Here is a 24,733-nt window from a genome sequence, read left to right as displayed (position 1 = left end):
CTGCACTGTGGTCTCATTAAACCCTGTAACATTGTAAGAAAAGTGTAAGTGCCACAGGCGCCGAGTGGAGAACTCGGCCCCTAGAGTCAAAGCAGGGCTGCGTTTGTGTGGGGGCGAGACACTGCTGCTGATGAAGTACTCATAATAAAGCCAAACCTGTTCAACTTGATCTACAGTTGTCATCACCTGTTAATGTTTGGTGAATATTGCTTCATCTTTTAGCATTATTCTGAGTTTGCTTTGCATCATCTGAGTGCTGTGCATAGGAACGGGCTGACTGAAGTGACTCCGGGGAGCCTAAATACATGGACCTTATCAGCATGGGGCCCATCCTTTGAATAATGCAGGCTGCTAAAGTACTCCTGTCTGTACAGATAGTGGGCCAGCCTGTCCCTGGCCAGCCATCCAGAAGGCAGAGGTGTATGGGTGTCAGTGAAGGCCTCGTGACACATGCTGTGCACACTGCAGGGCACGTGCGCAGCAGAGCAGCCACACCACCTCTCTATACCTTCCAACAATGTTTTGCCCCTCCAGATGCATGAGCAGGATCTCGGCAGTGAGGAAGCGGTTTGTGTTCATGCCTCACAGTTCCTCTGCGGCTGTGTTGGGTTTTGTCAAAACAGTGCAGAGCTGAAAACTGAGAGATACAAGTCATGTATGTCAGCTACAAAATCCCACAGCCTCCTTTTGGCTGCTCAGTCAAGCCAATTGCTCATGTATTGATGCAAAGATACACATAATCTAATGTGGGACTTGACTAAGATCCAAGTGATTTGTTGTGTTTTGCTGTTTAAGTCTCATTGATTTCGAAGTCATTACAAATTCAAGCACATTTTCTTACACAAGCTGCTGACTCGACAGTAAATGTAGTCGCCTGGAACCATGTTTTTCAGGAGAATTAATGTCTTTTTCAGGCAAAACTCCAGTCCTCCCCAGTCACAGTAACATGGCCAATTGTAGCTCTGTGTGCATTTTTTTGACGGAGAAAACTGTGACAGTTGATGCCTGGGCTTCACATGTATTATTCACTAAAGAATAAGCTTGTCTTCCTCGGTTCTGTAAAAGAGTTTCTTAAAAAAACATGTCACCACACAGACTTTTTTTGGTCCAGCAAGGTTGACACAATCTCATCTTTACTGTTTTTACGTCACTACTTAATGTTCTTCACAATTAAGCTCAAACACAGACTTTGTGGAAAACATTAGATATTTTTTATTTTATTGAAGCATACACAAGTAAGCATACACCATATTCTTCATAATTGAAGTCGTGTAACCTTGTGCATAATAGTTAAACCATGCTAGCCCTCATTAAGCAATGACTCCTGTACACTTCATACAATGAATATAAACATGATAGCACTAATAAAGCAGTTCAATTTTCTAAACCATGCTTCTTTGAAGATCTCGTACCTATATTTCAAGAACCCATAATGAAATAGTCCAACTTCTCTGTCATATCACAACCATGCGTTTCAGTTTCCAGGCATGTTTGTGGACAAAATACACACTGTGTAAGTTGTGAAAAATCCAGTGCCTCTTCACTGCCCTGTCATGTCATCACAAAGTAGTCCCATTACTGCTACCAAGCATACAGTATATTTCAGGCATTGTATCATACATACAGTAGCAATGAGAACACATCACACTGAAGGGAAGTCCTCACTGTGTTGTTAAGAAAAGAGTGGTTTGCCACCGCAGGGCTCAAGTGGAATGTTGAGTTCTTAGTCACCGTTTGTCGAAAGTGATTAAGGAAAAAGATTTTTCGCCTGTGGTTGACAGATCTATACTTCACCTGCTCCAACCAGAAACACTAACAGTGGCTGGATGTCCTCACAGCTATAAATAACTCGAATCCAGTTTGTGTCTTTAGTAGGAACATTTAGGTCCGTGTGTGACTGACTGAGCAAACTTCACTGCACTCCACCACCAGGTATGAAATGTGCGGACTAATTAGATACCAGATTTACCCATATGTAAGACCTCTGTGTCGTAGTTTGACATAAACACACTACTACAGCTGTGTACCATCAGGCTGAGGCTGCTGAATTATCTGTGCAGGGGAGCTCACTCAAACACATCGCTTGTATGCAGAAGCTGCAACCCTAAAAGGAATAGTTTGACATTTTGGGAAATATGCTTTCGTGCCAGGTGTTGGATGGGAAGATCGATACCACTCATGTCTGTAGAGGGGTATCAGTCTTCCCATCTCACTCTCGGCAAAAATGTCACGCTGTTCTTGAACAGTGAAGTTGGGCAACAACCTACCACAAAAGTGGATGTATATAATAGCCCTGCATTTAAATTGGTAATAAGGAGTACAGTATTTACAGCGGCAACCTAGAGGAGTATCACTTTTTATTCAGCTGTCAATTCTTTTTATATAGTCCAATATCACAAATTTGCCTTAAGGGGCTTTCTGTACAGCATGATACCACACTCTCTGTCCCTAGACTTGTGACTCAAATAAGGAAGACCTTATTCCTAGCTGAACTTCTGACAGTTTTAAACCTCTTATGTTGCTAGCTGAAGTTTTACCCATTCAAGCAACAAAAGAGGAGGGAAGTATATATATATAATTTTTTTTTAAAAAAAGGTTCCCCTACAGGGAATGTCGTTTAGAAATATATCGTTGGCACACTTAAGACATGGCCCCAGTTCAAAGAAACCATCCAGGGAGACAATCATCATTATCCGTTACTGTGTGGATGGATGCCTATCGATTGGAGAGCCTGCTACCGAGTGCACTGTTCCTGGGGAAAAAATGGATTCAACCTTCAGCCGCAGAAGTTTTCGATGAAACTCTTATTAAGAGTGGAAGCGGAGGGAGAGGAAGGTGGGACGTGACAGAGACTTGCCGTTGAAGTAGTTATCATTCTACCCACTCCATTCAACTGTAACCTTCATTGCTCTCTCTTAACCACCTTCTCTGCCTCTGTCTCTCCCCCCACACTCAAGGCTAAGGGAGTTTTGACCTGTTGTGTTTGTGTGCACCTGTCTATTTGTCTGTGTTTACAATAAGTGACCGCGCAGAATGAGATGGAGCCCATGCAAGACAAGAGCTGATGTGTTTATCATTCTGCCCATCAGCCACTAAAAGGCTCTCAAACATTATGTTTGGATGATTATTTAAAGTATCTTTTCATCATTTCCCTCGTCAAAGAGTCTTTTTTCATTGCACATAAACAGCGCAATGACATAATGTAATAGAAATACATAAAAGTAGAGGAGTGCTATGAAAGGGCTCAATAATGACAGGACTCCAACTAAATAAATCGCCTACATCTTCACCAGTAGCAGTACCCTTTTACATTATGAGTCTTTACATTTTCCAACATTAGTCATATTTCATTAAAGGCCCTCTGAGCTGACACCACCAAACAAGAATGAAATATAAAATGTATTTACACATTCTGTGGCGACCGTTTCTTCCAGATTTTCAAACTTACCTCAGCTCCATCTACATCTATAATGTTTCCTTTAACTTTGCACACACGTTTAAATATCATGTGAAAGCTAATGAATGTGACACAAATGTGAGATACAGGGCCTTTCGTCTTATTAGATAAATCATAAGATACAGTTATTTTAAGGCAGTACTACTGAGTTTGGATCAGCTCTCAAATACACTGTTTGCTTAAAACAAATTCCCTTACAGTGTACAGAACCGTATGGCAACAGCTGATCCCTTATCGGTGTTCTCCGTCTCCTCGACGTGGAGTTTCAATGCAAATGCTGACTTTGATTCATGAAAAAGTCTTGATAGAAGCCCTTCTGTCTTGGTGACATCTGTTGATGTCATAAGGAAGTCTCTGGGTTGAATGTTGGGCCTGTAAAAATTTTTTTTTTCCCCCCATGCTTTCCATCAGAAAGTTTTTACAACAGCGCTGAAAGACTTTGCTCTGAAAGTTCAGTGGAGGGATCACCTCAGGATTAATTCCCTCATGTTCAATGTGCAGTTTGTTCATCTGTCTGAACGTTGCATGCTGGGAGGTCGAGTTTTTTGGACGGACACGCTACAGAGTTTGAGTCCTCGCTTCCACGCTTCACCTGTTATTGCTGATATAAGGGATCTCTTCAGAGGCCGCTTCTCTATAGACATCCATAGAGTCCAGCCCCCTTTTAAAGTTCATTAATTAGATGAATGCACTCCATCATGGCACCTTTCCTTCCTTCCCAGAATGCTTTGAAATCCATCAAAGAGAAAGACACAAGGGAATACTAAAGGGCTCATCCTGGACGTGGAATGTAACATTTCTGATAATAAAAGCATGAAAGAGGACAAAAGCAAAAGTGGCCAAGATGATACCACACCTGGCTTGTTCTACACGATCCTGTATACATGTGTACAGATCAGACATGCCTGTCGATGCAAGTAAATGAGTTTCGTCTTTCCTGACAAAACCGAGTGATTCAGCTCTGGTAGTGAGCCGAGTGATCCCTCTTAAGCTGCTCTGGCGTCATCACAGCACGTCTAAGAAATGGCTCCGAAGTTAGCCAGGTGGAGTCTGGATTCCCTGAGGGGGGAAAATGAGCTCGCCAGAATGAAAACATTTCCCACAGGAGCTTCTGCCCGAGGGAGGATCTTTGAAAAACAAAAAAGAATGATACCAGAACAACAGGACTGCTCTGGTGGCACCTTGTTAAAGTAAAGTAAAATAAGTAAAACTACAATAATACACTTGAATGATCTACGGTGTTTACCTCCAATTCAGAAAGCGTAAAAAACAGGATGTTGCGACGAAGATGAGCGCAAGGATAAGGATTTCGACAAAGTGGATGCATCTCAGAGCCACCCAGTAATGGGAAATGTCCAGGTTTGTGGTTGTTGCTAATGCACTGAAAGATGGTGAGAAGAAAGAGGTGACAGAGAGAGAGAGAGAGAGAGAGAGAGAGAGAGAGATAGAATGAAAAGGTCTCTGGCTCTGTTCATCGGCTTTGGTCCCTGGGGTTGGTTTATCTGCAGTCTCTCCACCGCCGGAGCCATTTGGCCCTAATCTCTGCTGCCCCATGGTACAGTAGTTATTGAGCACGCTGCAGCCTCTGAACTCTCGCCACAGTCACTCCGCTGCAGATCCTGCTCTCAGACCAGCTCCGGCCAGGTCGTGCCTGACCCCCGGAGTCATGCAGCTTGGCTTCAGCGGCAGGCCCCGTGCCAAAGGAGAGTAAACGCCACCGAGGGGCCCACAGTCCCAGCCTCATCCTGACAAGCAGATGGGCTTAAAAGGGGCCCGCTTGTTTGTGAGAACACAAAGTCTTTTGGATAAAGAGAAGACGTCCTGGCAGTCACACCTCAATGATGTTGACAGATGGCATCCTATTGTTGTTGTTGTTGTTCTTGGGGAACTGTGGGAGGAAAGAGGAAGATGACAGGTATGAGAAGGCTGGAGGACTCACAGGAATCACACAATAAGCTTCTTCAATGAGCATGAGGATGCCTCTGTTCTCGGATGTTTTATTGATGTTTATAGCGAGAGTGTGAAAGGGATAAAGATTTGTTTTGACTTGTTTTCTGCACTGGTTTGACGGCAGGAAATGGATATGGTATGGCGCTCTGTGCATTGACCAAAAAAGAACTTATTTGAAGCCATGACTTGTTTGTTTTTTCAATGTTGCAAAGTCATGCACATAATGGTGCCATATTGAAGCAGCGTTTAGCCTACGCCTGAAGCCGAGGCTCTGATGACACTATGATAGTGCATGAAGTGTCAGTGGAAAAAAATCTAGAAGTGGCCGGGACCATTCACCTGCCCGGCGCCGCTGTGGGGGAGGCACCCGGGGGGGAGGAGGGGGGGGTGGGTTATACCTTACTGCGCAACAGCCCCCCTGTTGGATGTTCAGGAGTGCTGCACTCGGAGGAGTTTTTGGCTTTGTCCTTGTTGTTGTTGGGCTCGTTGTCTTTGATGATGTCGTACTGGCGACAGAAGAGCGCGATCACACCTGGGAGGAGACGCAGAGTGTGTTCATGATCTGCCAGCTCTCGTTAAATACACATTAATGCACATTAATGCACCTGCTTTTGTATTTTTGGTTATTTTGAGTCAGGTTACAACAGAAACAGTGGGCTTCATGCAGGAGGTGTATGAACAAATATTTTCTTATCTTTGTTAGTATCCATGGTTTGTTCTTATTTTGTTAGCACCCACTGATTTCTGGGATTCACTGTGGTCTTCTTATTTTTGCTCTTTTCTTAGGTAAGAGAAAATTTACTGAGTGGTTGAGAGCATTCTTACCGAGAAAAGAGAAAAACTTGTTTACACAGAACACAAATTGTCCAAAGTGCGAAGACTTAAGGTTTTAAACTTGAGGAACATCAAAAAATGCATGAATTTCATACAATCAAACTAAGATTGTGTTTTAGAGTAACTATAATGATTGGATTATTACATTTGTGAACTAAAGAAATACTACTATACCTTGTCTATTGATCTGAATTACTGTTTCAGTGATAGCTTCATTTACAGTGTATCTCTTTGCAGACCAGTAGGGTTGCAACAGCATGAGATTTTCATTTCATAAAGTATCGCAGGTTCACTGTATTACACAATTATTCTTATTATCATCAGAATTTTAAACATCAGATATATAAACTAAAAGTTTTTTAGGTTGAGCAAGCGTGTATTTTTTTTTACTATAATTACAACTTGAGAACATTTTTTAATGGAAGTATGTGTAAAAAGTCTTCCTTTTGAAAAAAAACTGCAGTAAAGATGAGATTCTCCATCTTGTAGTTTTTTATTCAACACCATAGATGAGAAAATGTAGGCTACACATTATTTGGTCGATTGATTAGAAAATTAATTGACAGTTAAGTTATTTTTCATGCAGGAACATTTAATGGTGTCAGCTCCTCCACTTTGAGGGCTTTTACTTTTAATACTTAATTAAAAGTATTTAAGAACAGTCAGGAACACATATTTAAGTAACATTTTCAATGGGCCTTTACCAGTAACGGAGTATTTTAACAGTATAGTATTAGTGTTTTTACTCATGTAAAGGATCTGAATACTTCCTCCGTCACTGCTGCTGACAGGTTATTTACAGTATCACAAATGTTTTGCCATTTTCCGATGTTTTGATTTTCCTTAACTCCAGTACTGACACTCTGGAAAACCACATATACTTTGCTTATGTTTATTTAGCAGTATGTTTGTTTCACTGCTGCAAATATTATTCTTCCTATAGCCTTTTTTTAGTGGCATTTCTCTAATCCCTGGGCATATGTCAAAGTCTTTGCAAACAGCACCACACCTGCCCTCTTAAAGAGTTTAGGGGGTGTTACCTATGCTAATAGATTACTTATGATCTAATTGAATTCATCATTAAGCACACCTGGGTAAGAGCAGATTTGGATGGTTAAGAACATTTGGTACATCTGGAGTTGACTTGTCTTATTGTTTCTCTTAGAAAGTTAAGAGAAATTATAAGAGACATTTCAGAGAATGCTGCTGTGTGAAGCTCACTGTGCAATTATGGTTCAGTTAACACTTTTGTCCTCACCTGCCCACATGATAAGTACCACCACGATGATGATGAGCTCCCCCGCCCTCAGCTGGGTGGTTTGGCCCACTTCTTCCATCGTCACTTCGTCTGAAGGAGTCAAGGGGCAACATATTAAACTGAGTGTTAGTGGATTATGAGTCACTAAAAATGTCAAATTCTGAATAATGACTGAAACACAGAAGAGAAAGCAGCAATTATTTAAAATGGATAATTGAATGATTTGCTCCAGACACATATTCATCCTATCACTCCGTGCAAATGTAAAAGAAACAAGGTCATACTACTGCTGATCTCCATCAGAGCTCATAATTATCAGCAACTTTTAAATTAATTTTTTTTTTAATGCTGCTAGCGTGACAGTATTGTCTGCTGTCTTGCTGACTCAGAGGACCTCTCCTGACCTGAAGTTTGGATAATTTCCCTTTTACACTCAATGACCTGTCATACAGTTTTTGCATCATCGCAGCCTCTCACATTCTGCATTAAGGTTTCCTAACCTTGAGGCAAGTTGTTCGGAAGACGAGGAGCTAATTGGCTTTGAACAACAGAATGATTCAACATATCGGCAAAACAGTTTCCTATAAAATCAAGATTTTCACTGAGTCCAATGACTGACACTTCAAGCACACTGAGCTTGGAGGCAAATAAGTTGGCATCGCTGTGTTGATGCAGCACAGCTCTGTTGTAATAAGACTCGCTGTATCACAGAATGAGCACACAAATCCTGTGTGTGATAGAGCAGCTTTGCATCAACCGTCTCCTCAGACGTCAAGCGGCTGACAGATCAGGGTGCTGTGATCAGAGAAGAGGTTTGTAATTTGAATAACTTCAGAATTGGTGACACGGCTGATATAACATTCAGATATCAAATGGTAAACAGCTTCTGATATTCATTTTTTCCTCTGGTAATTAAGGAACTGTATGGCAATGAAAGGGGGTGGGTTCTGTCGTTTATATTTTTGCAGAGATAGCAGTCAGACTTTTGAGAGAGTTGGGGTGCATGTTTAAACTTTTCCTCACCACAAATTTAGATTTTATTTCAGCCTTCCCCTGTATGAATAATTTAGAAAAAAAATTGCTTGCCCAAAGTGAAGCCTGCAAGCCAAAGTTGGACTGCCATATGGTTTAGTTTGGAGTGCCAGATTTTTCTAGTGGAGAAAAAACATAATACATAGGATCCCTAATTAAACCCTTTAATGCATGGTGGTCACTACAGTGGACTATTTAAGAGCTATTTAAAATCCATTTTATTGTATAGCCATTGGTTTTGATAAAAACAATAAATGCCATACGCTGCCCCCCACTGGCCAGGTGTTGTAGGTGCAACACAAATCTCTTGAAACCAAGATGGCTGAAGGCATACAAGAAATGTTTTGCAGCTCAGGAATATCTTGACAGTCCTTTAACAATAGGAGACCCCTGCAGGTTAATAAGATTTAGCAATGCAAAGTAACAATAAAGGGGTAATACAGTTGTTGCTGAGGAGTCAAGAGTAAGAAGCTTAATGAATGAGGGAGGGAGGGAAGAGGCTGAGGAGTCAGGAGCAATGTTCAATGCTTTTGCATTGCACAAAATATGTGAACACACTAGTTTAACAGTAGTAAAAATATATTCTTATAAAGTCACATAATATATACAGTTTTTCATTGGTATATATTTCTTCCACTGAAAACTTAAATATATACTGTCAACCTGAGGGGACGTGAAAAACACCTTGAAAAAACTCAACAAAACAAAACAAAATTTAAAAAAAATCTAGACCGAGGTAGTCATAATTCATGCATGATGGAGTTTTTTTTTTCATAATCTGAGCATGGTTGGCAGAGTGACACTTTGCACAAGAAGTCAGTCTGAGTGAGATAAGCAAAAAAATGGTAAGGCAGAGACGGTGGCACACAGACAAAAGGCTTTTCAATAAAGGAACTTGGGATTCTACTATTTTGCATCTTTACAATAAAAAACAGAACAATAGGTGTTTGCTTTTGGCCCACGGCCCTCCGAGGGAAAAAAGTTGAGCAACTTCGCTTTAAGGTGCAGAGAGGGTTATAGAGATGTGCTTTAACACAAGCAGAGAAACAACAGTCTGTTTCAGGGCTTTATTTTTCCCTTCGAAGTCAAATCAGCCCAGTCACCAGAAGAAAATGATGGCACTGTACGTTTCTGCAAACCACAAATACATTACATTTGGTATGGTATGGTGGATGGTCAGGTGAGATGCTTTGGTCAACTGCAGAACTCTGTTCAAGACCAACAAACAAAAATGGTTGTGTTTTTAGCGACCCATTGCTGTATTACCAGTGGGGACTGTGGCCCCAAACCTGGGCATCTTAAGCCAAAACACAATCTCTTCCTAATCATAACTAGCCAAACCATCAAATGTTTTTTGTTCCTAAACCTAGCCACGTATTATAAAATTTGTCATAAATTTGACAATGGCTACTTCCCCTTCTAATGGACGCATTGGTGGCTTTTGTAAAAGTGATTATTACCATAAATATATTGAGGTTTAAATGAGATGACACCATCTTAAATTCTCTATGCATTGCTTCCTTTAGTAAGTAATAGTGAAACAAGTTGTAACTGCTCTGTATTATATTTTGAAATACGTCAAAGGGAGCGTCCAAAACAAACGCTGCTAATGTGAGGGAGAAAATAGATTCAATCCTCCTCCATTGCCCTCCCCTGTAACTTTTGCACAGCAGTCTGCAGGCAGCTTATTAACTGGGACATTACTATCTCTGCAAACTTGAATAATACACTATGAACGCTGTTAAGTGTTTAATAAACAGGCTGACAAACTACTTCATGGTCCTGTTTTTAATTAGATCATTAACTTTGTCACTGCACCTGCTATTTATATCTCATCACATAACCTTAAATACCGTCTTATGTTCTGGATATCCAGTGGTGTAGTTGATGAGGTGGTGTAGATAAGTAGATGGGTAGGTTATTTAGGAGGAAGTAGGTACACTCTGGTATATATTCAGATGGCTCTTTGGCTGATGGGCGAGAAAAAAGAGGGTATACCATCCACTACACACTCCTGTGGATATCTGTAAACTGTGTGTGTCTTTGACTTTTATCGTGTGTTGTATTTTTTAAGGGCCACCCTTTCTCATAATTATAGTTTGATGACTTCCTTAACATTTGACCACTTACAGTTATTGCATTTGCCTGTGCTGTAGTATTGGTATCTACCAACCATTGTGGACTGAATGCAAAGTTCACTACTGTTCGTTTCCCAATTCTTGCCATTTTCAGAGGCGCCTCAGTGGGGCTCCTCACCACCAACATAACTTTAAGTCTTTTTTTTCCTGCTGTTCCTGAGAGGACAACATTCATCTCTGTCTTTGCTTTCCAAGTTCTCAGTGCACATGTAGCACCAGAGCAGACCTGATTGAACTTTACTGCTCAGTCACTTTATCCATTTGGGGGTTTCACTGATGTACTCTTTTATTTGACATAGTTGCAGTTCAAGATCTGTATTCTTACTCTTGAGATCTTGAACTTCCTCGCACAGATTTTTTTTAGGGTTGGTGTCACCATTTCACAGCTGTCTTATTCCCTGAATGTTCTGTGAATCGAGTGCTTTTACCCGTTCACATCTCAGTCTAGACTCTGTACATCCATAAGGAGTACCTGCACTTGTCAGCCAGTCTTCTCTTGTCGCCATTATGTTTTAAATTACAGGTGCAGTGAAGTAATGACAGGGAGCTGAAGCACAGGTGGCTGCAGCAAGAAAAGGAGTGACGATTTTCAAAAGACTGACTCCATACAGGCAGGCATCTTGAGCTGTATAAACATAGCCAGACGCTTGTGCAGGAGCAGCTATAGAGATGTATCTTGTGTGATCGCTAATAGGACTGATTCTGTGAGCGCCTGATGGAGTCAAAAGATCACAGAGAGGCAGAGGATGAAGAGAACAGTTCAAGCTTCATCTAGGCCGCTGGGGATCCCTCGTACCAGAGCACGATGCAGAGATAAAGCATTCAAAAAAAGTTAATCACAGCACTCAGGATCAATTCTCACCAGCCTCAATTAAATTCCATCATCATCTTTGAAGTCGTATGACCATCAGGAGAAATATCAAAGAGAGACGCGCGTGTTTTCTCGCTGTTTGCAGCAGTCTGCAGCTTTCTCAAACAAAGCAACAACACGTAGTAACTTCTTCTTGTCCTGCTGAGTGTTGTGGAAGTCAGAGGCTTGAAATTCACCGTAGCATAGAGAGCGCTCCTATCCTTTTATTAGATGCAGTGGGTGACATTTGGAGGGCCCAGTGTGGCAGGAACCCCACGCTCCAGTAGCTTTCAGTAACAAGCAATTCTGCCAATCGATTGGCCTCCGTTGGCCAGTATTAACTAATCAAAGCACAACAGCCCAAGGCGCCTGACACTGTTGCCTGCCGGCCTCTCTGGGGCTAACTGGTCAGCTGTAACACCTCTGATGCATGCTGACCATTCGCTCGACAAGATTTTATGAATGAACAGCTTTAAAGTTCAAATAACTTTGAGGATTTCAGCATGACTGTGTTGCTGCTTTGTCACTTTTATAATCTGATATTCAGTTTTGATACTTCAATCTGACACCCTTAGAGATGGAGATCATTATAACCCCATAGACCTACATTACCACTGGGTGATGATGTTGTTGGAGCTGATGATATGCTACTAGACCAAATCATGTATCAGCAACAATTTGGCCATAAAATTATCCGTTTTAAGATTGTGACTTCCATGACATTAAATGCATCTTTAAAGAATTAGTTCAGTGTTTTGGAAAGTAAGGGCTTGACCTAAGGTTGGGACAAAATGTCAGGACATCTCCATCTCTGTTGCTTCAGTTTTATCATTCTCATTTTTTCTCATTTGACCATATTACAGTGCAGAGGGAAGCTTGCATCTACTCCTGGCATCCTCTTCAGCTGAGCTTTAATGTTAGCTAGCTTAAAGGGACATTGTGTAACATTTTCAGTTGTTTATTGGTAAAAATTGATGTCTGCATTCATAAATATGTCATCACTGGTGTATTATTACCTCCACCAATAATCTGACTTATTCTCGTAAAAGTAGAATTTCGGATTTGTTTGTACATTGTGCAAGTCGTCTGTGGGGTTCCATTACGTTTCGCCATCTTAGAATACACCCGCCAGCAAGGGACATACAGCACCGCCTTCGACGTTTTCGTTGAGAGCCAGGCCAGCACTGCGTGACTGAGGAGCCGAAAGAGAGGAGCAAGAGGTGCTTTGCTACTACCCTGGCAAATTTGAAACAAACTCCCACTCTTTGAACATAATGCAGGATCATGCATATGCAGCATCATGGGAGACGGAATCCTTGTCACCAAGAAAGCGCAAAACGGAATAGAAAAGGCAGCGTGACCGGCGAATTAAAAAAACGAAGGCCCACATCGGGGTAGCCTTTCCCAGGTAGCGAGAGCTGCTGAGGGAGAATGGTAATGCAATCAGAGGCCAGCGCTGCTGTTAGCTGTTAGCCGCTGTTAGCCGCTGTTAGCCGCTGTTAGCCGCTGTTAGCCGCTGTTAGCGCTGGCCTGTGATTGTATTACCTTTCTCCTTCAGCAGCTCTCTCCACCTGGGAAAGGCAACCCCAATGCTGACCCTTGTTTTTTTAATTCGCCGGTCACGCTGCCTTTTTGATTCCCTTTTGCACTTTCTTGGCGAGGAGGATTCCATCTGAACAGCTGTTAGCGGCGCAGTAATGCGAGGAGAGGGATGAGGTGTGTGAGGTTGAGCCACTTGTCAGTTGTCAAAGGACAAGACGTGATTGGTTTGTTTCAATTTACATCCGCCCCAACAGTCCTACGTTGTAAACACAGCCAGCATGGTGAGGAGGGGGTTTGTCAACTCGCGTCGCGTGTGTCTGTGTAGGAGCCTGAATGAATACTCCATGTAGTATCGGATGACATGGTTTCATCAGTGTTATCATAGCTTTTTGGTACACAGCGGCTACAGTTGTTGCAATACGTGTTTGAAACAGTGAGGCGCTAGAGTGCGCCATCTGTTTGAATGCAATATATGATTTCAGCGTTAGATGGGAGAAATTCCTACACACTGTGGCTTTAATTGGTGGGTGTAATTCAGTAGAAATAAAACTGTTCCTACATGAAATTGCTCACAACAATTATCTTGAGTAACAGGGTTGAATTTCTCGAAAAAAACATTGCTGATGAGTTTTTCAAATGTACTTTTGGCAGTTTGAACACCACAGGCCAAGTGTCATCTAGTTCCATTACAGATGAAGAGAGGGCAGACATTTCTATGGCCGATATCTCCAACATTTGGCAACTCACACCAAAACAATCTAGACTGATAAATAGCACTACAGGTAAAAGGAAAAATATATATTTTTGATTCTGTCTCTTGAGAGTCCATAACTTGATAAGAACCCTATGCAAAAGAGTGCAACTTTGTCTCATACAGATGACATACAGAATTCTTGAGGGATTTATGTGCCGTAACTTTGTTTTTGGGTGAACAATAGCTGGGTACTTCCACCTCTTAGATCACTGTAAAGCAACCTGGAAGTTTTTCTTTTAATTTGGATGTTTACTTTGTTTAATTCATGCTTTTTATACATAGAAATTTTGTTAATTTTTGATTCATTTAAAATCAGCTGTTCATCCCACAGTTTCTCTATATGATGCTGAAGTGTTTCTTACTCCACTAGGAATAAACTGAATACATTTATGGGGTTTAAAGATACCAGTGTCTGTCTTTTGAACACCTACTATGGGTAATGTTAATTGCTGAGTGTATACTGCACCTCAGGTCCCTATATTCCCATAAAACAATACTAAAGAGATAACCCCTGTGTTTAGAGGCAGCAGTAAAAGTCCTGCTTGTCGGACAAATAAACTGCTTCAAGTCTTCATGCTGAGCTCTGTATTTAACACACAGAGACTGATATCCATCCTATCATCTTACTGTCGGAATAAAAGGGAATAAGTGCATTTCCCAAACTGTTGAGCTATTCTTTTTAAGTGGCCAAGTATTTTTCATCCTATGGGATGCAGCAGAGCTGAGGGATGCCGTCAATGGAGAGATCTCACAGTATTTTAACAGAGCCCTGTTTTGACATACATATGAAACTCCTTTGTGACAGAAGAAAGGAGAAACTTTTGCTCCATCCTTGTTTTTGAGAGATTTCCTATGGGCTAGATAAAATAAGTTTCTCTGTTTATCAGATCTGAGGACACCAATGAGCCTTGTGTGCAGCACTTAACTTGCCCAGAGCTAGTGAACATGTACATATGTGTATAAACACACACTGTCTAACAGTAGAATTTACAGGATTTCTTATTTCCCGGCATCTTTTTTCTCCTCCGTGTCAGTCGCTATCTGTTCCCCCCTCTTCTTTGTCTGATGCATCGTCTCCTCTTCCTGTTTTGTGCGTTTTTTGCCCATCTCTCTCACTTCCTTTGATCTCCTGAAGCTTAAACCCATTGTGAAAGAGGAAATTAGATGAAACATGGAATAATCCCGCATTTCAGGCTCATCCTTTGCTCTTTCCACTGAGATCAGCGTGATACAGCAGAACAGAAGGACTGAGCAGTCGAGCGAGGATGGTTAAAACCTCCCTTTTCTTCTAGGGACGCTCGCCTGTCATATCGAGACAATGGTCGGACTGAGAGACTCTGTCTCCCACACTCTCTACCCAGTGCAATTATCTGCAGTAAATGACAAACTCTATTTTTCTCTGTTTGTCTCATTGGTGTAGCAGTCCTTTTCAATAACTGTTGAACAGACACTTTTGTTGTCGTCAGTTTGCACAGTAATGAACAGGTAATGTTATACTGCATCATCATTTGTGATCACCTGTGTGTTATGTGTTATGTCTACTGAGTTAAAAAATAAAAAGGGCAATTAATGCAAAATATAGTCTTAAAGCCCAACATATCCTGGTGAATTTAAACAAATTGCTGTTTCATTCATTTTGATGCTGTTGTGGATCCTGAATTGTCACGACACTGATTTTCTGCAGAATTACAAAATGTTGACTTGAAAAACATCTGCTCATCTGTCATCAAGAGGTTTCATTGTTCCAACTTAGCTAAGCAAATTAAACAGACATCCTTGAGCAGGCGGTGCAAATGAGACAAAGAAGGATGTGTGGTGTTGAACTGTGAAGTTGTTGTTGTGTACGAGTGAAGGATGATGAATCGCAGACCTGCTCTCTGTGGAGATCCGCTTTGTGAAACGTTTGGATGGTGGAAAATGTGTGGAGGAGCGGGGAAATCTCTTTTGCTTTGCAGGGGATAGGGACTTTGACTCGCTGTGCATCTCTCTTTGTGTGTGTGTGTGTGTGTGTGTGTGTGTGTGTGTGTGTGTGTGTGTGTGTGCAGAGCCTGCCAATATGTGGAAATCTTACATTTTTGGGAAATGGATGACTGAACTGAGGCAGAGTGCTGCTTCTTCTAGCAGCCTCATAGAGGCATCAACTTCATTCAGCTCAACAACTTTATTTAAAAAAATGGAAGTGTGACGTAGTGATGACCTGCCCTTCTTAAAGGAATAATTCAACATTTTCTATTTCTTGGAATCAATGAAATCTCCTTGCACAGCCACAGATCGTCAGGTGCTGGTAGGAAGCAGGAACGTAAGTCATAAGATATGCAAAAAAATTCCTCCGCACACTGACATATACTTTACTATCGAAATTTCGATAGTAAAGTCTATGTCAGTGTGCGGAGGAATTTTTTTGCATATCTTATTTTCTATTTCTTCTTTACATTTACTTACACAAGTTACCAGTATCTTCGTGCTAGCTTAAAAAAGAGCATGAAACAGCCTCTTAAGGACAGTAATGTTGGCCTGCATTTTTTCCACTTGGAGGGGGTCCAGCAATCTTTTAAACCTTTAAAATTGCTGGTGGACAGATTTTTGATGGGAAAAAGAACTTATGGACAGAACCAGGCTAGCATTTCCCTCTGTTTCCAGTCTTAATGCTAAGCTACGTTAGCTGGCTGCTAATGGTAGCTTCATGTTTAGTGCATCATATATCTAACACCCTGCAAGAATGTGAATGTTGAACTTTTTCTTTAAGGAGTGCATAATTTTCCTGTCGCCTCTATCCCTCATAAAAAATTAATTTCTGTTCTCAATATAACTATATCTGCTCCTCTTTGTTTGCTGAGTGTGTGATTGTGGTAATGATGCACTCCTGTTTGTTTCTGTGCATTGTGCATGAGTTACAGCCTCTGTTCTATCTTCACTGCCTTTGAAAACAGCAGGAGAGAGAATCATATCTGCAAACTCAAGGAAACAAGCATGTGCATGTACACAAAAGGATGAAATCTTTTGTTTATCTGGATCCTGTGCAGTTATTGATTTCTCTGAATTCGTCTCCGTGCAGAAACAACTCACAGACAACACTTTCTGTGCTAATTAGGCCTCAGTGGTGGGAAGAACATGTCTTCGGTGCTCTGCGATGATTGTACATGTCTCTGCCAGCCAACTGGCCACCATAACAGAAGTTCAGACTCTTTCTGGCTCCACACCCTGGGAAGTATCGAAGTATAGCTCACATGAGAGATGAGTGTAAATGAGAGGAAGAATAGATGGAGTGGAGTATCAGCCAAAAGCACATCGATTCGCCACCCCTCACAGCTCTGACTGCCTCCTCACTGTGTCTGATAAATGCCTGTCCTCATTGTGGTTTACTGTGCAGTTGTGCTGGGTGCATGCAGGGTGAGGCCCACAGAGGCACGTCAATACACAATGAAGTATGCACCCCCCTCGTCACTTTTATTCCCTGAGTTGTGGTCAGTGGGGGCAAGCTTCAGGAGCACTCTGTTGTGAAATTTCATTTCACGCTTTGCGTGTCTATTGATTTTTATTGGTCTTTAGACAAAATCAGTCAAGATATTGTCAAAAGGCCAAGTCCCCTCTGCACTCACTGTCTTGAAAAGGACAGAAACAGAGTGAGGAAGTGTGCCGTTTTTTCCCTTTAAGTGTGGATGTGTTGGATGACTGCGCAAGCGTTCAAATTTGCGTGTGTGTGTTCTGTCATGGTGCCACTTTACCTTTACTCTTAGAGGCCTGAGTCTCGGCCTCCTTCGGCGTTCGGAAGCGCAGGGGTTCGCTCAGCGGGCTCGTCCCAGACATGCTGATGGACTGGACATGCACAATGTAGTCTGTCTCTTCCTCCAAGTCCCATAATGCACAGGAGCGTGTGGTGGTGTTGACTTCCTGGATGAATCGCAGCATGCGCACGTCTTTCTTCTGTTGGAGTATGACACGGGAGAGAGGATGGTGAATATGGTTTACAGCAGGAGGACAGATGTTTTGTGTTCAGTCATCATGTTCTATAACGGAGGTGTACACTGACTCAATAAGGGGCAAAGGTGAAAATAACAAAGGCCACCACGTGTTTTCATTCTCAACTTGTTAAATACCAATGCTTGGACAGTGGCCCTGGGTGGCTGGCACCGATGCACAGAAGCACCTTTAGCAGTGGTATGACACGCACTGGCTGGTCACTGTTTCTGATGCTGCTAGTAACTACTTGAAACCACAGGTTAATGAAGTTATGTTAATAACACTACACGTAGGCCTATGTCACGTGACTTTACATTATGTTAGTAACAACCGTACTTGATCCAAACCAAACTCTGATATTTTTAATGAAACCAAACCAGGGATTTATGTTCCCTAAAGTCAAGTAAACCTGAAAACCAGGTGTTTCACCTACGTCATGAGTTTATTTTTATTTATTTTTTAAAAAAGAAAGACTGAATGCATATAAGGGGGAACATCACCTAAATTAAGAATTCCATTATGTTATTTCCGTGGCCTTGGAAAGCTTCAGTATCAGTATTTATGAACATGAGTTGTCTGTCTCAAAGCAAAAAACAACTGAAGTAAGTATCAAACATGTGATGTCATAGCCCCGTTTCCACTGCCACACTTTCGGTATGATACCTTTGGAACCAAAAGTAACCCTTCAGACATGGTGCCTAGACCCTAGCGTTTCCAGTACCCTTAAATGTAGGCGGGTTTGTTGTCACTCACTGCTCCATCCAGCACTTGCTGTATTTCCTCATCACTGGTGACACAGATGGAAATATGCACCTCATTTATCGTCCACAGAAAGAGGTTGCACACTGGCATGTTCTGAGCAAAATAAAACTGCAGTGAGGGTCTCTGTCGATGGGATATTTAAAAATAGCAGGTTTGTGCATTAGTCCTTCTCAGGCAAGCACAGGGGTTTAGTGTTGCTGGGGCCCACAGGAACGGTGATGCTGTTTTTTTCTTTGAGTGAGGATTGGAATATATGCAGTTCACATAACCTGGCTGAAATTAATATATATAAATGCTTGAAGATCCGCTCATTACTAAAAGTGTATGTCATATAAAAACTGAAGTAATGGTCCAAGTTGTCATATGGAATATTTAAGGTGTGTTGATTGATTCATGTTGTCAACTCATGCATTACGTAACATTACAAGTTAATGTTCCACCTTAAAAGTCACTGGCAGTCGGCCCAATGAATTACATTATTTTCTCTCAGAATCCAGCTGCTGCAAGAGGCAGCAAAACATCCTTTCATTTTAGAGTTACAGTCTACTGATAAAACTCTCCATTATATTAACAGTGGTTACATGAGCCTCAAAACCAACTACAACTCAGCCCTGACCGTCCGCTATTGACCAATCAACAGACTGCATTTCACAGCTCCACCTTTTAGTGCCAGATCTGTGTGCTGGGTACCCCAACAGAAGGGGTGACCAAAAACTGGGGAGGTACAGAACAGTTCCATTGGTATCATCCACAACTTTTCACAGTGGAAACAGAAGAAAAGTATACTGAACTGGATTGCACCGTACTCTACTGCTCGGTAGAAATGGGGCTATAGAGTAATAAGTCTGGAGCTGTTCCACAGACAATGAATGGGAGCCTGATTTTGTGGACCCACAGAATGTTTGTTGTCTTTTTTATACCCGAATGAGAATTATTCTATTGTGTTGTTCTCAGTTGTAAAACAGAAATGTACACAAAATATACTCGGAACACTCCCGTGAGTGCTCTCAGTGTCGGCTAGAACATCTTTCACCATTCATTGTCTATGGAGCTGCTCCAGACTTTATACCCTCTGACATCACAAATTTGAGTTTTAGCAACTTAGTTTTTGGATTTGGGAGGGAGTCGTCCATGTTTACTGATACTTTTGCACTGTCTTAGACCATAAGAATAACATGAATTTCCCTGTAAGGCGCAGAAACTATATTTCCTGTGAAAACAGAAGTGTATTTTGAAAAGAAACAATGCATGTAACAAGCATAAGTTGACATGCCGTCCCTGAACAACCAAAACTGATGCAGGGGGCCACCTAGTGCATCGTATTTTGACATGTGGGGCCACTGACCAAGCGTCCGTATTAGATGAGTTGGGATGAGAACATAGTCCCATGTAGAGCATTATAGTTAAGCTTGAAATTCACACAGGAATGACAGTTTAACTAACTGAAGGGACGCCTCACATCAGAATCATAAATCATAAATGCTCTGTTGATGTGACATTGTGGCAAAAATGACATTTAGAAGTATCCTTATAGGGCAGAGAGAAGTCCTGGTTGAATTAAGTTACACTTAACAAGACGATTGTGATACTGAGAGTGTGATGCTACTCTTGTACAAGTCCGAATACATACATACTTCACTGTTAAAGCACAACAGTTCAGCATTTTAGGAAATAAGCTTATCTGCGTTTTGACTGAGATTCAATACCACTGTCATGTCTGTACAGAACACGTGAAGTTGGAGACAGAAGCTGGTTATCTTCACTTAGCAGAGGTGCTGAGGGCAACAAGTAGTCTGGCTCTGTTTAATCTGTTTTTGTATGGGTTAAACAAAAAAGATATAAGATGTAAACAGATGTTTCTGCTGCGAGGTTGTGTGTTGTTTTTACATTCGGAACATCACAGTTCACATGTACAGCATTTCAACAACCTCTGCAAACCTGTGTGTGTTTTATGTGAGCATGATGGCAGCTAGTAATGTCACCTTTTACCATGTTAAAGAGCGATCAGTGTCTGCTGTTGTCAGAGAGCAGACAGGCAGTTCAACAGGATCCAGTGTCCTGAGATAATTCCCATAATGCACACTGACTCTTAGCATCACGGTAAAGAGAACTGCACATGGCAGCGAACAACCAGTGATTAATTCAGTTTGTGGTTGTGTTTGCATGATTTATCAACCCTGTTGTAACATTTACATACAGTATATATATTCAGTGTGAGTTATCTGTACTGTGTGTGCGCTGCTCACCTGCTGTGTGATGGCAAAGCCAATAACGGGGTCTCCCTCGGGGATGTCCCATGTCACCACAGCAGAGTTTGCTTTCACTGCTTTGATGGTCACATTGACAGGAGGCGACAAGCTATCTGCAAACACACAGAGAGAGAAATGAAAGCTTGTTTTATCGTCTGCGGTATGAAATGAGAAGTTCTGTCGGTTGCAGAAATGGCCGCCAGTGTGGCAGGAAGCCAGATTCAGTGGTGTGAATAAACGGCTCAGCTGCATCCATTATGTAAGGTGGAACCAACGAGTATAGAAACGCAAAACAATTCCTCAGTGTCACAGTGCTTCTGCCCAAGGCTGAGCAGACACTGCAGTGTGTATGATGTGAAAGGATCAATGCAGTCTGTGAGGTAAAATCAGCCCCACCATCCATGAGGATTTAAAGTTGAAATTAAGTTTTGAAAGTTTAAACTCTGCTTAAACAAGTTTAAAATGGATTGGAGGGATTCCTTTAAAGCTGTGCGCACTGACATTTGTGGTGCCCAGAGTATGATTCCTCCTGTTGATCCCCTGACTTCCCCTCTAGCACCATCATGATGTTGACATTCGAGGTTCTGAGTAAAATGTTTCAAAAGTGTTGGAGGGATTGTCAGAAAATTTGATAAAGACATTTTGGTCCCCCTCAGCATGAGTTGTAATCACTGTGATCCTCTGATTTTCCTTTAGCGCCATCAGCAGGACAAAAATTTAATATGATTTATGACCAAATCTCTGAAAAGCTTCCCATCAGCCTCACCTTTGACTTCTGTTAAGCAAATGTTGGCTTAATTAAGATGGTGACCACTGTAAACATTACACCATCAAGATTATTACATTCAAATAAAATTAAACTTAAAACTATAACTAGATATGAAAAATATTTTAGTTAACTGTAATTAAAAAGAAAATTAGACTTTAGAAAAAAAGCAAACCAGCTGAAATGATAATGTGTACTTACAAAACAAAATAAAATAAAGTCTAGTCTAGTTTCAGCCTTTTTTTTAATGTGGTCATATTTGTCAACACAGCAAGCATAAGGAGGCACTGGTGCATATGTTCATTTTTACTAACTGAAACCAAACTGAATTGAAAACAAAAATTAAAAAAGGAATAAAAATAAAAACAAATGAAAAATACAAACTATAATTGCTCTGCTAAGCCTGTCCGTCGTTGCAAACATGTAGCAACAACCTCAAAGTGCCACTATGCCTATAAACGCAGCCTCTCAGAGTTCCTAGCAAGCCTGTAGACTCTTTTTCTGACATTCAGCACACAACTCTTAGACATTAAAAACTTTTCTTTTTAGTGTTGCATGCATGGATTTCTAATAACACAGTTTTAATGATGAAAAGATATGAAAGCCTTAAAGACACAGCAGCCTAAATCAACTGGGCCATGAGCTAGCAAGAGGTCAACCAATCCAAACTGTGCCAGTGAGAAATAATGAAATCTTTCTGTATTACACTCTGGATTTATCATTTTCTTTGTGTCTGTCTGTCTGTCTGTCTGAGGTTATCTAATGGCGACTGAGATTTCAAACTATTTAAACACCAAATAACTTTGTTGGAAAAGCACTTTTGTCCCAACAAAACACAAGTGAACATTGCTGCAGGGATTCAAAAGTAGACAGAGCTTTTTGATGCCAGACATCATATTGCATGTAGAAACAACAAAGCTGATGCCAGAACACATTACAAAAGAAATAATAATAATAAGTCTATTGGCACATGACAAATCTACCTCTCATTAAAACAGTGTGTTCAGAGCTGGATGCAATGAAAGATTTAACACCAACTACAGTAAGTCCTCATTAAATTCTGCTGCTGAAGTGTCCACTGACCTGTTTCAATATTTTTGAACGATTTTGTGTGGTTCTGAAACAGGATGAAATGCAAGCGTGATGAAAGGAAAAACAGGAGGCAGTTCACAGGCTGCAAGATTCGACCATAATGACTCAAATAATTAAAGTGTGAGATTGTGTGTGTCTGTGTGAACTTTGGTGGCCTCAGCTACCGCCATATAGGGCTCACTAATTACTGTATGTGTTGCACACACACACACACACACACACACACACACACACACACACACACACACACACCTAATGAGCGGGTGCAGGTCAGATGATCACAGTGCCTGCAGCTTAGAACACATCAGTTTGCCTCAAATGAGTGTGAAATGGATTTTTTCTTTCATACCGTTTATACAGTCTCATCTTCTGTGGGCTTTCTGTTCTCATAAAACTCATTTGAAGCATAGAGTGTGTCAAATATAATACACTGAAACATTCATTGCCTTGCAGTACAGGTGTAACAATGTATCGTGGCTCCATTTTGTGACAGTGTGCACTGTGGAGCTTAAAATGGATCATAATTTCATTTAGATTTAATCAGTTATAAGTCCGTAAGCGTGCTCTCAGTTTGTATTTAGATGCAATTAATGCCCAAGGGGCTAATTAAATGTAATGCTGCCCAAAAATGCTGATTTTCAAAAAGAAAGGCCAGCAAATAATCAGTCGATTAAAATCAGCTGATCTTAAAGGTCCAGTGTTTAGGAGTCAGGGGGATCTATTGTCAGAAATTGAATAATATATCAAGTATGTGTTTTGTAGTGTATAATCATTTGAAAATAAGAATTGCTGTGTTTTCATTTCCTTAGAATGAGCTGTTTATATTAACACAGAGAGTGAGTCCTTGTCCACGAAGAAGACTCTTGATAGGGCCATGCACACTTGGTATTTTCACATTAGCTGTAGTTAATGTGTAGTTCTCATCCCCTCTGTATGAAACTGCTTTATTCTGTGTTTTTACGAATTTTAATCACCTGGTCCATTTGTTTTGGAAAGGAAGAGACCTCTACAGATAGTTCGGCTCCTGGTAAAAACCTCTTGTACAATGTACACTGAAGGAATTCCAACCGGGAGAAGTTTCAGCTGGTTGCGATCTGCAATCCTCACCACTAGATGCCACTAAATCCCCCTAAATCATAGACCATGTTTCTTTAAGATCTTACATTTAAATTAGAATTTGTGTCAAACTAACGCCAGCCTTAAACCAAATGATTTTTAAACAGTTTCACTTAAAGGGAAATTTCGGTTTATTTCAACCCGTCTCCTATCGTCCTAAATTTGTTTCAAGTGACTAGTGACATAGAAATAATAGTTAGCATGTTAGCCGTTAGCCTAGATACAGCCGTAGCGTCAGACCTGTTAAAACTTAATTGAACGGGCATCCTTTCAAGTGCAAAGTTAGTCCACTAAACAAGCTTTTTCTCCACAAAGACCGCCTCATATCGTTAGGATAAATGTCAGAGAACATATAGAAAACGACATGTAAACGTGTTGTCTTACCTTACCGGTGTGCTGCCATGTTTGTTGTTTACCATTTAGCTAAGGCTGCAACCGGTCCCATTCCTTGCAACAGAGATATTCCTCTTCTGTGGGCACTGGGGTACAGCATTCACAGGTAACGTTACACCACCAATCTCCAGAGCTAAAGCCTTCCAGCAGCCATTCCTCCTCTGACGTCCTCTACCTGTTGCGCCTCTCTCTCTCTCCTCCTCCGTTCTTCAATTTCACGAAGTTCTTCGTCAGTGTATTCTGGCTCAAATAAATAAGGGCGGCCATCAAACTCTGCAAAATCAAATTCCTCCTCCACAAAGTCGAAGTCTGGCAAAAAGTTATTCTATAAATCTTTCATAAAATAAATGAATGAACCTTTCAGGCTACTGTCCGGTTCTGCCTTGCAGCTGCTGCGGTGTGTTCTCGTGATATTTCGGCTGCTCTTTGGGAAGCAGAAGTAAACGGTAAACACACGGTAAGGTAAGACAACAACTCTGAAGACCACCTAAATGTGGAATGTTAGTTTATAGGCTTTCCACATCGAGAGGCGATGGCCACCCTTATTTATTTGAGCCAGAATACACTGACGAAGAGCTTT

At 41.2% G+C, this 24,733-nt stretch overlaps 1 protein-coding gene across 2 annotated transcripts in view; it reads right to left on the bottom strand.

Annotated features, from left to right (window-relative positions):
• Nucleotides 1-1,200: 1,200 nt before the first annotated feature.
• fndc5a (fibronectin type III domain containing 5a) overlaps nt 1,201-24,733 on the bottom strand; it is a 48,445-nt gene continuing 24,912 nt past the window's right edge. The window contains exons 3-7 of one of the 2 annotated variants that reach the window (XM_049597140.1): nt 20,784-20,899; nt 17,541-17,739; nt 7,500-7,589; nt 5,806-5,939; nt 1,201-5,345 (exon numbers count right to left, since the gene is read on the bottom strand). In XM_049597140.1, the coding sequence (XP_049453097.1) occupies nt 5,286-5,345; nt 5,806-5,939; nt 7,500-7,589; nt 17,541-17,739; nt 20,784-20,899 (599 nt within the window). In that variant the 3' untranslated portion in view covers nt 1,201-5,285. Of the gene's footprint in view, nt 5,346-5,797; nt 5,940-7,499; nt 7,590-17,540; nt 17,740-20,783; nt 20,900-24,733 lie in introns of those variants that run through there. The other variant, XM_049597141.1, reaches the window with a different exon arrangement.

Source organism: Epinephelus fuscoguttatus, linkage group LG14, assembly GCF_011397635.1.
Source record: "Epinephelus fuscoguttatus linkage group LG14, E.fuscoguttatus.final_Chr_v1".
NCBI classification, from domain to species: domain Eukaryota; kingdom Metazoa; phylum Chordata; class Actinopteri; order Perciformes; family Serranidae; genus Epinephelus; species Epinephelus fuscoguttatus.
Note: the sequence above shows the minus strand (reverse complement) of the source record. Positions and strands in the feature narration are given on the sequence as shown.